General features: G+C 35.8%; 1 protein-coding gene across 1 annotated transcript in view; it reads left to right on the forward strand.

Annotated features, from left to right (window-relative positions):
• LOC136253938 (ankyrin repeat, PH and SEC7 domain containing protein secG-like) overlaps positions 1-17,470 on the forward strand; it is a 28,961-nt gene that overhangs the window by 8,898 nt on the left and 2,593 nt on the right. The window contains exons 5-8 of the mRNA XM_066046596.1: positions 1,660-1,758; positions 6,147-6,245; positions 11,514-11,612; positions 16,087-16,185. Of these exons, the coding sequence (XP_065902668.1) occupies positions 1,660-1,758; positions 6,147-6,245; positions 11,514-11,612; positions 16,087-16,185 (396 nt within the window). The remainder of the gene's footprint in view (positions 1-1,659; positions 1,759-6,146; positions 6,246-11,513; positions 11,613-16,086; positions 16,186-17,470) is intronic.

Consider the following 17,470-nt stretch of genomic DNA (forward strand, 5'->3'; position numbering starts at 1 on the left):
ATAAACTTCTCACACATCATTGTGTTGACACAAGGCCGTCTCTGGAGGGGGGGGAAGTAAGCCATGGTCCACCCAACATTTTGCCAACTACAGTAAACTTGACTAGCATGTAGCAGACTGACAATACGAGAAGCCATACAATTACGAGTGCCAAGTCTGCTGCTTTTATAGTAAAACTTACACTCAAACTTACCAAAAACTATACTAAGCACAAGTCTGCCAGTCTCTCAAACACGGAGTATTGCGGAAAAGTCTTGGCAAGAGTATGCATCAAAATATTTGTGGGTGCCTTATTGTCCATGTGGTACAATTTAGGCCACGCCATTGTTACAGTATCAGTACTGTGGTCATTATTCATCTAGCAACTGGCCAATAAGCTTAGATTGAATGCAGCTGTTAATGAACAAATTATTGATTGTAATATTGGATAACTATGTCCAACTGAAATTAGGATAAATTTGCTTCTAGATGGCATTTCTTTAAAAAATTTCCTTAGGGAGCATGCCCCCAGACCCCCCTATCAGGAGCATACTATGTATGCTGAGTGTGCTTCACACACTACCTACCACCAACCATGCATGGATGGCCCACCCAACCCAATTTTGCCAGAGCTGGCCAACATGGGCCATCACACACTAATACAAACAAGAGATTAAAATATGGTTGTAGTGCATGTACACTCCAGCATTTCTAAGACTGCTCAGGGTCATTCATTTCAGCTATAAGCTAAACCTTACATTTCACCATTGTCCAAACATGGATGTTAACCACAATAAGGTTAATATGAAAACAACTGACAGACTCACACACTTGACACTTTAGAATTCATATCATTGGATGCAACAAGCCAGGCTTACTTGTGTTATAGTTGCTGCTATAGTTAATAGTCTATCAGTCACAGTGTTCATCAAGTCTGTGCTTATCATTGCTATTCCGGGCTCTTAGTAGAAACTATTTAACAAATTACAATTGGAATTAATTGAAATAGTATTAATAGTAGCTCTCAGTGCAGTATGGTCAAGGATGGCTCGGTGGACAGCCTTATTAAGATACTGTAAGTAGAATAATAGAAGTCTTAGCCATAGAGAGAAAACCACTGTCTGTATTCATGCATCATTAAAGTGGTTTATATGTACACAGATAACCTCGAAGCACTATGGTTAATACCTGGAAGCCACACGCATTTCAGCTGGTAGAAGCCATGGAAGGCATGTAATGAATGCTAGAACACAGATTATAGTTGAGAAGATCGTTTTACAGTAAAAATAAAATTTCCAGTTTAAAGTAGGGGGTTCGACCAAACCCCCCCCCCCCCTGGGTACGGGCCTGGTAGGTGACCTTCCTTGTTTCACAAATTTTTATTTCTATAATCCCTAATCAAACTTAAAAAATAAATCCATGCACTTGTGATATTAAAAAGTTCCAGCAGATAATGATTGTAATAGCGTAAATGACTATAAACAATGCAATCATTGTAGTCATTTCATGGCCACCAAATGGATACCATCTACACTTTGTGACTTTTAAATGGTTTCTCATTTCACAACTTTCTTCTCAGCAATAAATTATTGTTTGACACAATGTATAATGTTTAATTGTAACACTCATGGTAATCACATGTTAGGTGATGATAAGTAACATAACTTGTGTTGTTTACAGTATGGACAAAATCTGCTACACTATGCTTGTATTGGTGGTAACCTGGATATTGTCACCACAGCAGTAGGATTAGGTCTTGACATCAACAACACTATTGAAGTATGTTGGTATTTCACAAGTGAATATTGTACTTGTTGTATTCATATGTGTATGTACCCATGTTAATACAGTGGACACTGTTATTCCCACATTATAGACTATTGTGATGATCGGTCTTTAACAATGAATGTTATATTACATATCTTCCATTAGTCTATATGTGCCTCTATTGTGTTTCAGTAGTCCAAACTAATTTTGTGGTTTGGATTAAAGGACAAACTACAATTACATTTTGGGTACTGAAGCCATTATACAGCTTATCTTTCTTTTAATAATGTAGTGATTTTTATCAGAGTCCACATTTCCTTAGCAAATGGATTGCTCAAACTTAAATGGGTGCTACATAGTTGAATGCTAAAATCTTGCATAATTGATGTTCTACTTAAAGTTTTTATAAGGATTTTATATCTGTGGTATTGATGAAATATAGTAATGTAATATTGTATTTCAAATATGTGACAGCCTCAGCAAAAATCAGACTTGTTCACACAACTTCCATATATTTTTATTTTCTCACATTATCTACAGTGCCCAAGGAATGGATCACCAAAGTGTGGTGAGTAGTTTTGGAATTATAGCGCTAGACGGTAGGAAGAGCAAAGATATTGATTTATACAGTGACTATACTGAAAATAAACTACAAACACTTACATTCATAGCCATAACTTCCATCAGCATTAGTCTACAATGTTGGAATTTGGCTTAAAATGTTCACCATATTAACCAAGGTATAGTGTTAGCCCTGTAGTCACTTACGCATACAAGTATGAAGGCAGTTTAGTTGAAGAAGTGACAACGATTTTGTTTACATCTCCGCAGCATCATCATAAACAAACACATGTGACATGCATGCCTTTGGAGCTACAGAAACGAAGCAAAGATTTTCGAACTCTCCATGAGCAGATGAATGAGATGTTGTATAGTTTGACTCTTCTTTCTCTGAGTAATGCCTGATAAAAACTTGTGTATGTTTTTCTTTTTGTTCTTTTTAAAATTTCGTTTTTCTTAAAGTGCATGCTTGTGCAAACAAGTTGAGGTTTTGCTGTGATGGTCACACATCATTAGTTACTGTACATGTAGTATAGAATGATTCATCCAGTCTCCTTTTGTTGTAGGATGTAGCTAAGAACCTCCTTTAACAGGAGCCTCAACAGGTTTTGGCTTGAATTAATACAAGTGAAAAGAAAATTAAATTTTTACAAGCTACTAGCAGTCATTGTAATAAACTGTGTTTAAAGGGACAATGTGGCGATGAAAGCTGTTTGAGATTTTCTATGATTTCACAGCCCATGAAATAGTTACATTACCAGAACTTTAAAATAGCAAGAATTGAGATGAGGGATACAGGCTTGCTGATTAATAATTATCCAAATTAACTGTAACCTGAAGTGTTTTTTCAGCTGTTCACATTGTGACAGGTGATTAAACAGGCCACTTCAAGGTGGTTGCTATGTAGCACATTGTTTATGCTTTTTATGACACTGTTATGCTATAGCCAACCACCTGGGTGAAATACATAAATAGAAGTTTAATTACACACTGTTATTTTGTTACCCTTTTACTTTTCCACAGCACAAGGTTAACTCTTAAACCCGCATAATCCAGAAAACTGGATTTAAACTTAATAAATACGCATGCTTTGCACAAAGCGCTGTAACTTTCAAAGTGTCCATTCTATGGATATGCAATTTATGTCATTCTACTTGTGGATTAAAATGATACCTAGGGTATTACCCTAACGCTAAATGATGAGGCCAAAACTAGCCGTGAAAATAACTTTTTGGTAAGGAAACACGCAAACCCTTTACATACCTTTATAAAATGGTTGATAACTTGATGGTAGTTTATCCTATCGCTTTGCAACAACTTCCATTCAGTTCGTTGTGAAATTTTATATCAGGCCATATATGACTCACATGGTAAACCCACAATCGAACTTAAACATGTGGCAAGAATTTAGAAACACAGAGATGCGACTCATCACTGTTCACTGCTTCATAACAAGTAAGCCATTATAGTTACAGTGTTCGTTTAACCTTCTCCAAGTAGCCCATTAAATACACTTAATCTATGCGTATTTGTAGGCTGTAAGAATTAAGTTACCCCACCTAGTGTCGCCATGCATGCCCATATTGTGTAAATATGCATTCCGAAAAGTTTTCTGTGGGTTTAAGGGTTAAAGAGTTTTAGAAAGTGTTGTATACTACTTTATTGTTATTACATCATTTGCTTTTTAATGGCTTCACAATATCATTGATGGGGTAGGTAGGAAAATGGGAATGAGAAAGACCAACAGAAAATTCCTTATAAAGTAATTATATTAATGTACAGGCGGAATTTTACAGTAAAATACTTCTTTGCAGCAGTTTTGTATCCATCCGCTATGATGAGTGATACACTCTAATAGAACAGTCACTTGTATTAAAATACTCTAATAGAGCAGTCAAAAGTATTTGTTAACTATTGCACCAGTGAAAGCCTGTGAACTTGTGGTAGACCGTAGCTGGCATAGTATATAGACTAACTATGGCATCAATACTGCTCCTTCCTTGAAACTATAAATACTTGTAAAAAATTGAATCATTAAGCATGAGGAAGTTTACAAAGTTAACTGACAGTGGGAAATTATCTGAACATCTTTGTTCCTATAGCGTTCAGATAAGTGAAATTGTATAAATGAAGCCTGTTGATTTACAGTGGAACCTCAATCATCTGAACTAATTGGGGGGAAATAGTGTAAATATGATTGAATATTACGTAAAATCGAACATCCATACGTTTATATACAGAGCTTTGCTCAACTACTCTAATAAAACATACACTTGTTGACAAAATATCCTAACTGAGCAGTCGATTTGGTGTTCAAATAATCGAGAGTTTGGTTAATCGGTGTTCGGATAATTGAGGTCCCACTGTAGAGCTTCATTCGGTTACTAACAGTCATTTACTCTAATAGAGTGCACATTAATGACAAAATACTCTAATAGAACAGTCACTTTTGGCATTCAGATAATTGAGGTGTTCAGATAACTGAGGTTCAGATAAGGGAGAATCCTCTACCTGTAACCTCAAAATAAAACTCACATGATAGTATGTGGCAGCTGCAAGAGTTGAATCTTTTAGTTTCAAAAGAGAAGCTAACATTCAGTATTGATGACTTAGGTAGTCAATATACTATGCCAGCTGTAGTGCATCAATTCACAGGGTTTCAGTGCAGGTCTCTGGTGGAATAGATAACAAAACATTGTTTTTTTAGCAGGTGAATGATCTATTAGAGTATTTTAGTGAAAGAATTTTAAAATACTGCAAGAAGCATTGTGCTACCTGTGTATTGACATGATGACCTTTATCAGGCTTTTCAATTTGTTGATCCTGCTTTATGTTCCCATCCTGTTCTGATTTTCCTAGAATTCTACTTATCCCAGTCACTCAGTAGAAAATTCTAAATATTTTAATAAGTGTTTCGCAGCAACTTGTTGAATGCTACATTAGCAGAGCTTATGATAACATCCAGACACTGGATAATTTCCGGACACTGGATAACATCCAGACACTGGATAACATCCAGACACTGGATAACATCCAGACACTGGATAACATCCAGACACTGGATAACATCCGGACCCAGACAAAATCTGGTCAAATTGCATAGATGTCTGACCATAATACAATTTGTCCAGACACAGTGTCCCATCAAAGCACAAGGAGGGAGCCTAAGGGCTGAGCTGGCATGCTATCAACAATAACAGTCACTTGGTTGCTAGGAGATAGTATACATTCTTATGACCACAAATGTATATACCATTGCCAACCTCTGGTGTACTGTAACCACATAACAGCTGCAGTAAGTCATGTGACATCTTACCACTATAATGTTCATTTGCTATGCTATAGTGGCATATTGGGCATTCATCTTCCACATGTCCAGTCGATTTAGGCAACTACAATTCTGGTTTGCCAGGACATTGTGGTAGGACAACAGAGAATTCATATCATAAGCTCTGCATTAGTCAGTATTTATCACTCACCAACAAACAAGTCATAGAGTATATATACCAGTCAACCTAAAACATGTCAATTGTCTAGCAATAATACAACCAACACCAGTGAAGTATTAGCTACTATACAACTAGAAATTTCAAGGGAGAAATTTTCACTGTTTTCATGATTTGTACTGTTAATGTATGACAATTTATCAAAGTTTTAGGTGAGGATTTTTTGTAAGCAGGACATTTGGCTTACTGGTTTTGAGGGGGAATTTTGTAGCAATTAATTAGCATAACCATGAAAACAACAAAACTTTGAATCGTCAAAATTTTTAATTTTACAGTACCATAATAATGAGTTACTTATTATATTATTAAAACATGTGATGTGTGTTCTTACAGGATGGACCGACTCCTATTCATTTGGCAGCTCTAAATAATCATGTGCAAGTTGTCCAGTATCTACACGAGAAAGGAGCAAAGATAAACTGTGTAGACGAAGTGAGTATACATTGGTGTTCCACTATGTGTCACCACTATGTGTTCCACTATACATATACTATTATCAACTGATCTGTATACACACATCAATTGGTGTTTACTGTTATAGTTGTTGAAACATTTTCCTTACCACTAGGGGTACATACACTAATACTGTAGAAATATACTAAACTTTGTGGTTACATACAGTGGTGTACAGTTGTACAGTAGGTTATGTTATAGAACTGGTACTTTGTACAGTGGGTCATGTAGTGTAAGCTTGTGGATATAATATACAGTTTGGACCATACACACATAGTTACTATATACAGTGTTGTGAGGTGTAGGCACTACATCCTTGTGGTATGTTAGGATAATACAACCAACAATAACATGTTTAAATGTCATGTTTGAAGTTCGACTGTCAACATTGACATTTAGCATAAAGGACCATTCGTCGTGCACCTGTCGCACAGTGACACATTAAGTCGTGCATCTAAAATATGGAGCAATTTCCATTACTTAGAAAGCTGGTTCAAGTAGTAGTGCTGCCCAGTCAAGTGTTCAATAATCCATAATTCCTAGTGCTGATAGTGACACTTCCTTTGTGACATGGTAGAATATCTTAAAAGTCTCACAGTTTTTCCTAACCTAAGTCCTATACTATTCTGTGCCATTTTTTATCACAAAATTGCATTTTTACTGCCCATCAAACATGGTCAGAAGATAGTAATCAATTTATGTATTTTGATGGCTCGTACCATAGAGAAGTGGAAACTGCTCGACTTATGGTGGTACGCTACTTACAGTTCCTTACACTACATGTTCCCTTGCTCAAAAGGACTGATGTACTTTGTTACTGTACAACACGTTGAAAGACTTTAAGGATTTAACAGATGAATAGTTTGAGAAAAACTGTTCTGTCACCAAATATGTACAAAGGTTGCTGGAATTAATTACTAATTATTTCCAGCAACATTTGTGTATAAAGATACATGTTAAAAATCATAATGTGATTTGATCACATTGACTATACATGGTATAATTAATATACAGTCAAGTTTCCATAGTGTCAGTTAATTAGTATAGATAATCACACACATTTGAGTGCAATTAGGGAATAATTGTACGAGTAACAGTCAGAATTGCACGAGGCGAAGCCGAGTGCAATTTTGGCTGTTACGAGTACAATTATTCCATAATTGCACGAAAATGCGTGTGATTGCCTACTAATCACATAGTGACCACCCTTTGTGGTTTGTAGTATACATCTATCCAGTTCTAGGTGGCCATTAACTTCTACCAGGTAATTGCATCATCCTTCTTTGTATTACATCATTTGTTGTTGCACTTAAAAGGCTTCGTGTGTCAGCAATTCTGATTGGCTACTCAAAATGTCTACATATGTTGCACTTAAAAGGCTTCTGTTATTCTGCTATTTTATTGGCTACTTTACAGTGCAATTACAGAAACAAGGCCGTGCGATTTGGGATTAATTGCACTCCTACTATTGGGACTAATGTATGGCAAATTAAACCACTATGTGATTACAGTGATAATCACAATTGTGCTGGTATGTGTCCTAGTGTCCTAATTGGACAATAAAGTTTTGCTAATATTGAAAAGTGTACAGATATACTCTAGTTGGGACTTCTGAATATTAAGTATCTAATGTACTGTTCGTAATTTTCGTACTCCGTGTTTTTGTTTGAATATTTCACTGACACTTCCTAATAGTGCTGTTTTTAAACCACCTGTGGGTGGTTTACTGAAATTTTTTTCGTAAAACCGTGTGTGTACCTACCTATGTTTGTTTGTCCATATGCACCCACGTGAGCAAAAACATTAAAAATGATAAAAAGCAGTCAGCATGTAAGGATTGAAAGCTAAACTAAGTCTGTAGTAAACTTCCACACACATAATCTGAGGTGGTTCTTCTTGGCGGTCTGAAATATGGATATGGCGACTCTTCATATACTTCTTAAATGGTCTTCCCTTTCGGTTTATAGACGTTTAACAACTTTAAAAACAACACTGAAGACCTCTTAGGTTACCAGAGGTAGTGTATCCTTCGGGTTGAAGGGGGGGTTACCCATATTTACGCGAACAAAAATGAAGGGCAGCCTCAAGGCTTTCTCTAAACAATTTGCATGAGAAAACACGATAGATGCACTATAAAACAAATGAGAAGTGCGTAATTTGAGGTTTAAAGTGGTTTGTTATAGTTACATTTCCTTAGCAGTGCATAGTAATGTAATTATTGAATTACAAAATAATTCATGGATTAAGAAATATGCTAAATTACAGTATTTACAATTCTAATTATCTAGTTGAATTAATTATAACTATAGCATGAATATAAACTAAATTATATACCTGGCTAATTAATTACCTATTTAGTTAAAATGGGATAGTATTAATTGCATGGACGTAGCACAACATCAACTTGTTAATACCAACCTCACAAGTATAGGGTAGAGACCAAACATGAGGATATTAGTGATGCTACTACTAAGGTCTGAGTGCACCAACTTACTGTAGAACATGGTTCATGCAACAATGTGAAGTATTCTTTATCACATTTTAGTGACACATATCACTGGTATGGGTACATGTCATATTAGGGTAGGTAAAAACAGAGGACCAGGGGACCCAACTTTTTGGAATTTTATACTCTTCACAATATTCTATACTTGTACTAGGTACCTTTGCAAGTAGTCTTGCATGACCAATCCACTTTTGCCCGTCACAGTGTCTCACATGATGTTGAATTAGTAATTATAAGTGCCTCGGTAAAAGGAGAAATAGCAATTACTAGCTAAGCAAGTTTCAGTCCAGCAGCTCAGCATTCAACCAGACTTCATTAATCGTTGTGCATTTGTACAATGTTTCTAAATTTTAGTAGTGAGTTGACACAATAGCCTAGTATGCTCATTGACTAGTATACTCATTGACTAGTATACTCATTGACTAGTATACTCATTGACTAGTATACTCATTGACTAGTATGCTCATTGACTAGTATACTCATTGACTAGTATGCTCATTGACTAGTATACTCATTGACTAGTATACTCATTGACTAGTATACTCATTGACTAGTATACTCATTGACTAGTATGCTCATTGACTAGTATACTCATTGACTAGTATACTCATTGACTAGTATGCTCATTGTGCAGCAGGCTATAAATGCAGTCAGCTTCACGGCGCTTACAATTTCTAATTGGTTTAACATCGTGCGAAATCACCATGACGGGGAAAAGTGGATTGGCCATACAGGACTACTTGCAGAAGTTCCTAGTACAAGTATAGAATAGTGTGAAGTGTACAAACTCCAAGAAGAATCAGTCCCCTTGTTCTTGGTCCTTGGGTCCACTGTTTTTACCTACCCGTCATAATATGTGTACACATGACACAATTTGATGAGTGTCATATGTGACTGACTAAATTTACAAGTATAGTCCCACCAAAATATTATCCACTATATGGTAGTGTAGTTTGACCTAACCAGTTGTATAGGTAGTTGTTGATATTATGAGTTGTACTAATAGTGGATAACAATTGTGTATGATCTGTGTTATTGTGGTACACATTTAAAGGTCCACATATTTGATGATGTACACATGGAACACACTACAGTGGAACCACAGTTATCCGAACCCCTTGGGACCAGAAGTGGTCCATAAATCTGAAAAGTCTGTATCTCTGAAACTTGTGTATAAATAACATTAAAATAGCATAATCAAAATTTTTTTTAAATATCAGTTCTTCAACTACCCTAATAGAGCAGTCACTACTCTAATAGAGCAGTGATTCCGTAATTCAGTTAACTGAGAATCTGGATAAGTGGTGTCCGGATAACTGAGGTTCCACTGTATTATATAGTGTACCCTCACCTTCCTTAACAAACATCTTGTAACTGATAGTGGTCCAGTGTAGCTACACAGTTCCTGTATACCTGTAGTAACATGGTTGAGTAGTGTTTATGGCTATAGTTAAGTGTGCACACAATTAATAATAATTTCTCATAGTACTTATAACATTGTACCAAGAGTTCACATTTAACATTGTGATGGAGTATGATCCAACTTAATGGTGTCACAAGATACACTACATAAAGTGATGATGTAACTTCATATAATTGTACATGTGTAAATGTATTGTAGTTATGACAACAAGTGTTGTGTAGACTGGGTTCAGTTAAGTGACATCAGAGCATGTAACATTAACTAATGTACATGGTGAAAATCAACTTTTGTAACAGTACGACAAGTACTTTACACTCTCTACTGTATGAGCCTCATTAATCACTACACTACAGTTTGATAATCACCCACTATTGTACAGTCATAGCCGCAATGTGGACAAGATCATAACTTTTTATTGATAATAGAACATCTCATCATTACCCCACACTGGCCACACATGATACACATGTGACATTAATGAGGTGTCATATTATAATGTGTACCACTCCTGTGGACTGTTCAAAGGTGCCACTAGTGCCATAATTTGTATATGGCACTGTTTCAGACTGCAGCGAGTGCATTATAACTGATAATGCACTGAACGCAGTGCAATATACAAATATTGCACTGGCTGCGGTTTTGTGTAGCATTGCACAAGTGCTAGACCACTATGACACCTCACCTAATAGGTGGAAAGACACCTCATAGATCACTTGAACTCTTTTATAGCCTGACATGTAAAGGTCAATTGTGGGCCATAACATCACCAATATGTTTAACGTTTATCAAGCAGTCAATGGCTATCGAAACAGTCAACGCGGTGGCCACAACTCTAGTCTACATATATAAAAATGTACTTATACACCTTACTAGTCTGTTTCCATCTGAACCCAGATAAAACCATAGTCCACTCTGGCAATGACTCAATAAAACTGTTATATTCTAAATAATACTCACCATTATGTTCAATTGTAGCAAGCAGTTTTTGTCATGCCACCAGATTCGAGTTTAGCCAGTATTTCAATTACTTGTTATCAGGTCCGTTAGTGGACTTTTAAGACTTCATTGTCTCCAAATATCAAACCACACTATGCACACCATGCTGTAACTTTCTCCAGTAATAATTTTAATCTTACTGAGACATTGACTAGTAAGCAGGACATTTGGCTTACTGGTTTTGAGGGGGAATTTTGTATCAATTAATTAGCATAACCATGAAAACAACAAAACTTTGAATCCTCAAAATTTTTAATTTTATAGTAACATGATAATGAGTTACTTATTATATTATTAAAACATGTGATGTGTGTTCTTACAGGATGGATGGACTCCTATTCATATGGCAGCCAATACTGGTCATGTACAAGTTGTCCAGTATCTACACGAGAAAGGAGCAAACATAAACTGTGTAGACGAAGTGAGTATACATTGGTGTTCCACTATGTGTCACCACTATGTGTTCCACTATACATATACTATTATCAACTGATCTGTGTACACACATCAATTGGTGTTTACTGTTATAGTTGTTGAAACATTTTCCTTACCACTAGGGGTACATACACTAATACTGTAGAAATATACTAAACTTTGTGGTTACATAGAGTGGTGTACAGTTAACAATGAATGTTATATTACATATCTTCCATTAGTCTGTATGTGCCTCTATTGTGTTTCAGTAGTCCAAACTGATTTTGTGGTTTGGATTAAAAGGACAAACTACAATTACATTTTCTGTACTGAAGCCATTATACAGCTTATCTTTTTTTTAATAATGTAGTGATTTTTATCAGAGTCCACATTTCCTTAGCAAATGGATTGCTCAAACTTAAATGGGTGCTACATAGTTGAATGCTAAAATCTTGCATAATTGATGTTCTACTTAAAGTTTTTATAAGGATTTTATATCTGTGGTATTGATGAAATATAGTAATGTAATATTGTATTTCAAATATGTGACAGCCTCAGCAAAAATCAGACTTGTCCACACAACTTCCATATATTTTTATTTTCTCACATTATCTACAGTGCCCAAGGAATGGATCACCAAAGTGTGATGAGTAGTTTTGGAATTATAGCGCTAGACGGTAGGAAGAGCAAAGATATTGATTTGTACAGTGACTATACTGAAAATAAACTACAACACTTACATTCACAGCCATAACTTCCATCAGCATTAGTCTACGATGTTGGAATTTGGCTTAAAATGTTCACCCTATTAACCAAGGTATAGTGTTAGCCCTGTAGTCACTTACGCATACAAGTATGAAGGCAGTTTAGTTGAAGAAGTGACAACGATTTTGTTTACATCTCCGCAGCATCATCATGAACAAACACATGTGACATGCATGCCTTTGGAGCTACAGAAACGAAGCAAAGATTTTCGAACTCTCCATGAGCAGATGAATGAGATGTTGTATAGTTTGACTCTTCTTTCTCTGAGTAATGCCTGATAAAAACTTGTGTATGTTTTTCTTTTTGTTCTTTTTAAAATTTCGTTTTTCTTAAAGTGCATCCTTGTGCAAACAAGTTGAGGTTTTGCTGTGATGGTCACACATCATTAGTTACTGTACATGTAGTATAGAATGATTCATCCAGTCTCCTTTTGTTGTAGGATGTAGCTAAGAACCTCCTTTAACAGGAGCCTCAACAGGTTTTGGCTTGAATTAATACAAGTGAAAGGAAAATTAAATTTTTACAAGCTACTAGCAGTCATTGTAATAAACTGTGTTTAAAGGGACAATGTGGTGATGAAAGCTGTTTGAGATTTTCTATGATTTCACAGCCCGTGAAATAGTTACATTACCAGAACTTTACAATAGCAAGAATTGAGATGAGGGATACAGGCTTGCTGATTAATAATTATCCAAGTTAACTGTAACCTGAAGTGTTTTTTCAGCTGTTCACATTGTGACAGGTGATTAAACAGGCCACTTCAAGGTGGTTGCTATGTAGCACATTGTTTATGCTTTTTATGACACTGTTATGCTATAGCCAACCACCTGGGTGAAATACATAAATAGAAGTTTAATTACACACTGTTACTTTGTTACCCTTTTACTTCTCCACAGCACAAGGTTGACCCTTAAACCCGCATAATCCAGAAAACTGGATTTAAACTTAATAAATACGCATGCTTTGCACAAAGCACTGTAACTTTCAAAGCGTCCATTCTATGGATATGCAATTTATGTCATTCTACTTGTGGATTAAAATGATACCTAGGGTATTACCCTAACGCTAAATGATGAGGCCAAAACTAGCCGTGAAAATAACTTTTTAGTAAGGAAACACGCGAACCCTTTACATACCTTTATAAAATGGTTGATGACTTGATGGTAGTTTATCCTATCGCTTTGCAACAACTTCCATTCAGTTCGTTGTGAAATTTTATATCAGGCCATATATGACTCACATGGGTAAACCCACAATCGAACTTAAACACGTGGCAAGAATTTAGAAACACAGAGACGCGACTCATCACTGTTCACTGCTTCATAACAAGTAAGCCATTGTAGTTACAGTGTTGGTTTAACCTTCTCCAAGTAGCCCATTAAATACACTTTTAATCTATGTGTATTTGTAGGCTGTAAGAATTAAGTTTCCCCACCTAGTGTCGCCATGCATGCCCATATTGTGTAAATATGCATTCCGAAAAATTTTCTGTGGGTTTAAGGGTTAATGAGTTTTAGAAAGTGTTGTATACTACTTTATTGTTATTACATCATTTGCTTTTTAATGGCTTCACAATATCATTGATGGGGTAGGTAGGAAAATGGGAATGAGAAAAACCAACAGAAAATTCCTTATAAAAGTAATTATATTAATGTACAGGCGGAACTTTACAGTAAAATACTTCTTTGCAGCAGTTTTGTATCCATCCGCTATGATGAGTGATACACTCTAATAGAACAGTCACTTGTATTAAAATACTCTAATAGAGCAGTCAAAAGTATTTGTTAACTATTGCACCAGTGAAAGCCTGTGAACTTGTGGTAGACCGTAGCTGGCATAGTATATAGACTAACTATGGCATCAATACTGCTCCTTCCTTGAAACTATAAATACTTGTAAAAAATTGAATCATGAAGCATGAGGAAGTTTACAAAGTTAACTGACAGTGGGAAGTTATCTGAACATCTTTGTTCCTATAGCGTTCAGATAAGTGAAATTGTATAAATGAAGCCTGTTAATTTACAGTGGAACCTCAATCATCTGAACTAATTGGGGGGGAATAGTGTTCATATGATTGAATATTACGTAAAATCAAACATCCATACATTTATATACAGAGCTTTGCTGAACTACTCTAATGAAACATACACTTGTTGACAAAATATTCTAATTGAGCAGTCGATTTGGTGTTCAAATAATCGAGAGTTTGGTTAATCGGTGTTCGGATAATTGAGGTTCCACTGTAGAGCTTCATTCGGTTACTAACAGTCATTTACTCTAATAGAGTGCACATTAATGACAAAATACTCTAATAGAACAGTCACTTTTGGCATTCAGATAATTGAGGTGTTCAGATAACTGAGGTTCAGATAAGGGAGAATCCTCTACCTGTAACCTCGAAATAAAATGCACATGATAGTTTGTGGCAGCTGCAAGAGTTGAATCTTTTAGTTTCAAAGGAGAAGCTAACATTTAGTATTGATGACTTAGGTAGTCAATATACTATGCCAGCTATAGTCCATCAATTCACAGGGTTTCAGTGCAGGTCCCTGGTGGAATAGATAACAAAACATTCTTGTTTTAGCAGGTGAATGATCTATTAGAGTATTTTAGTGAAAGAATTTTAAAATACTGCAAGAAGCATTGTGCTACCTGTATATTGACATGATGACCTTTATCAGGCTTTTCAATTTGTTGATCCTGCTTTATGTTCCCATCTTGTTCTGATTTTCCTAGAATTCTACTTATCCCAGTCACTCAGTAGAAAATTCTAAATATTTCAATAAGTGTTTCGCAGCAACTTGTTGAATGCTACATTAGCAGAGCTTATGATAACATCCAGACACTGGATAATTTCCGGACACTGGATAACATCCAGACACTGGATAACATCCAGACACTGGATAACATCCAGACACTGGATAACATCCAGACACTGGATAACATCCGGACCCAGACAAAATCTGGTCAAATTGCATAGATGTCTGACCATAATACAATTTGTCCAGACACAGTGTCCCATCAAAGCACAAGGAGGGAGCCTAAGGGCTGAGCTGGCATGCTATCAACAATAACAGTCACTTGGTTGCTAGGAGATAGTATACATTCTTATGACCACAAATGTATATACCATTGCCAACCTCTGGTGTACTGTAACCACATAACAGCTGCAGTAAGTCATGTGACATCTTACCACTATAATGTTCATTTGCTATGCTATAGTGGCATATTGGGCATTCATCTTCCACATGTCCAGTCGATTTAGGCAACTACAATTCTGGTTTGCCAGGACATTGTGGTAGGACAACAGAGAATTCATATCATAAGCTCTGCATTAGTCAGTATTTATCACTCACCAACAAACAAGTCATAGAGTATATATACCAGTCAACCTAAAACATGTCAATTGTCTAGCAATAATACAACCAACACCAGTGAAGTATTAGCTACTATACAACTAGAAATTTCAAGGGAGAAATTTTCACTGTTTTCATGATTTGTACTGTTAATGTATGACAATTTATCAAAGTTTTAGGTGAGGATTTTTTGTAAGCAGGACATTTGGCTTACTGGTTTTGAGGGGGAATTTTGTAGCAATTAATTAGCATAACCATGAAAACAACAAAACTTTGAATCGTCAAAATTTTTAATTTTACAGTACCATAATAATGAGTTACTTATTATATTATTAAAACATGTGATGTGTGTTCTTACAGGATGGACCGACTCCTATTCATTTGGCAGCTCTACATAATCATGTGCAAGTTGTCCAGTATCTACACGAGAAAGGAGCAAAGATAAACTGTGTAGACGAAGTGAGTATACATTGGTGTTCCACTATGTGTCACCACTATGTGTTCCACTATACATATACTATTATCAACTGATCTGTATACACACATCAATTGGTGTTTACTGTTATAGTTGTTGAAACATTTTCCTTACCACTAGGGGTACATACACTAATACTGTAGAAATATACTAAACTTTGTGGTTACATACAGTGGTGTACAGTTGTACAGTAGGTTATGTTATAGAACTGGTACTTTGTACAGTGGGTCATGTAGTGTAAGCTTGTGGATATAATATACAGTTTGGACCATACACACATAGTTACTATATACAGTGTTGTGAGGTGTAGGCACTACATCCTTGTGGTATGTTAGGATAATACAACCAACAATAACATGTTTAAATGTCATGTTTGAAGTTCGACTGTCAACATTGACATTTAGCATAAAGGACCATTCGTCGTGCACCTGTCGCACAGTGACACATTAAGTCGTGCATCTAAAATATGGAGCAATTTCCATTACTTAGAAAGCTGGTTCAAGTAGTAGTGCTGCCCAGTCAAGTGTTCAATAATCCATAATTCCTAGTGCTGATAGTGACACTTCCTTTGTGACATGGTAGAATATCTTAAAAGCCTCACAGTTTTTCCTAACTTAAGTCCTATACTATTCTGTGCCATTTTTTATCACAAAATTGCATGTTTACTGCCCATCAAACATGGTCAGAAGATAGTAATCAACATCAATAAATTTATGTATTTTGATTGCTCGTACCATAGAGAAGTGGAAACTGCTCGACTTATGGTGGTACGCTACTTACAGTTCCTTACACTACATGTTCCCTTGCTCAAAAGGACTGATGTACTTTGTTACTGTACAACACGTTGAAAGACTTTAAGGATTTAACAGATGAATAGTTTGAGAAAAACTGTTCTGTCACCAAATATGTACAAAGGTTGCTGGAATTAATTACTAATTATTTCCAGCAACATTTGTGTATAAAGATACATGTTAAAAATCATAATGTAATTTGATCACATTGACTATACATGGTATAATTAATATACAGTCAAGTTTCCATAGTGTCAGTTAATTACAGTGATGATCACAGTTGTGCTGGTATGTGTCCTAGTGTTCTAATTGGACAATAAAGTTTCGCTAATGTTGAAAAGTGTACAGATATACTATAGTTGGGACTTCTGAATACTAAGTATCTAATGTACTGTTCGTAATTTTCATACTCTGTGTTTTTGTTTGAATATTTCACTGACACTTCCTAATAGTGCTATTTTTAAAACCACCTGTGGGT

This window comes from Dysidea avara, chromosome 4 (genome assembly GCF_963678975.1).
Source record: "Dysidea avara chromosome 4, odDysAvar1.4, whole genome shotgun sequence".
Taxonomy (NCBI): Eukaryota; Metazoa; Porifera; class Demospongiae; order Dictyoceratida; family Dysideidae; genus Dysidea; species Dysidea avara.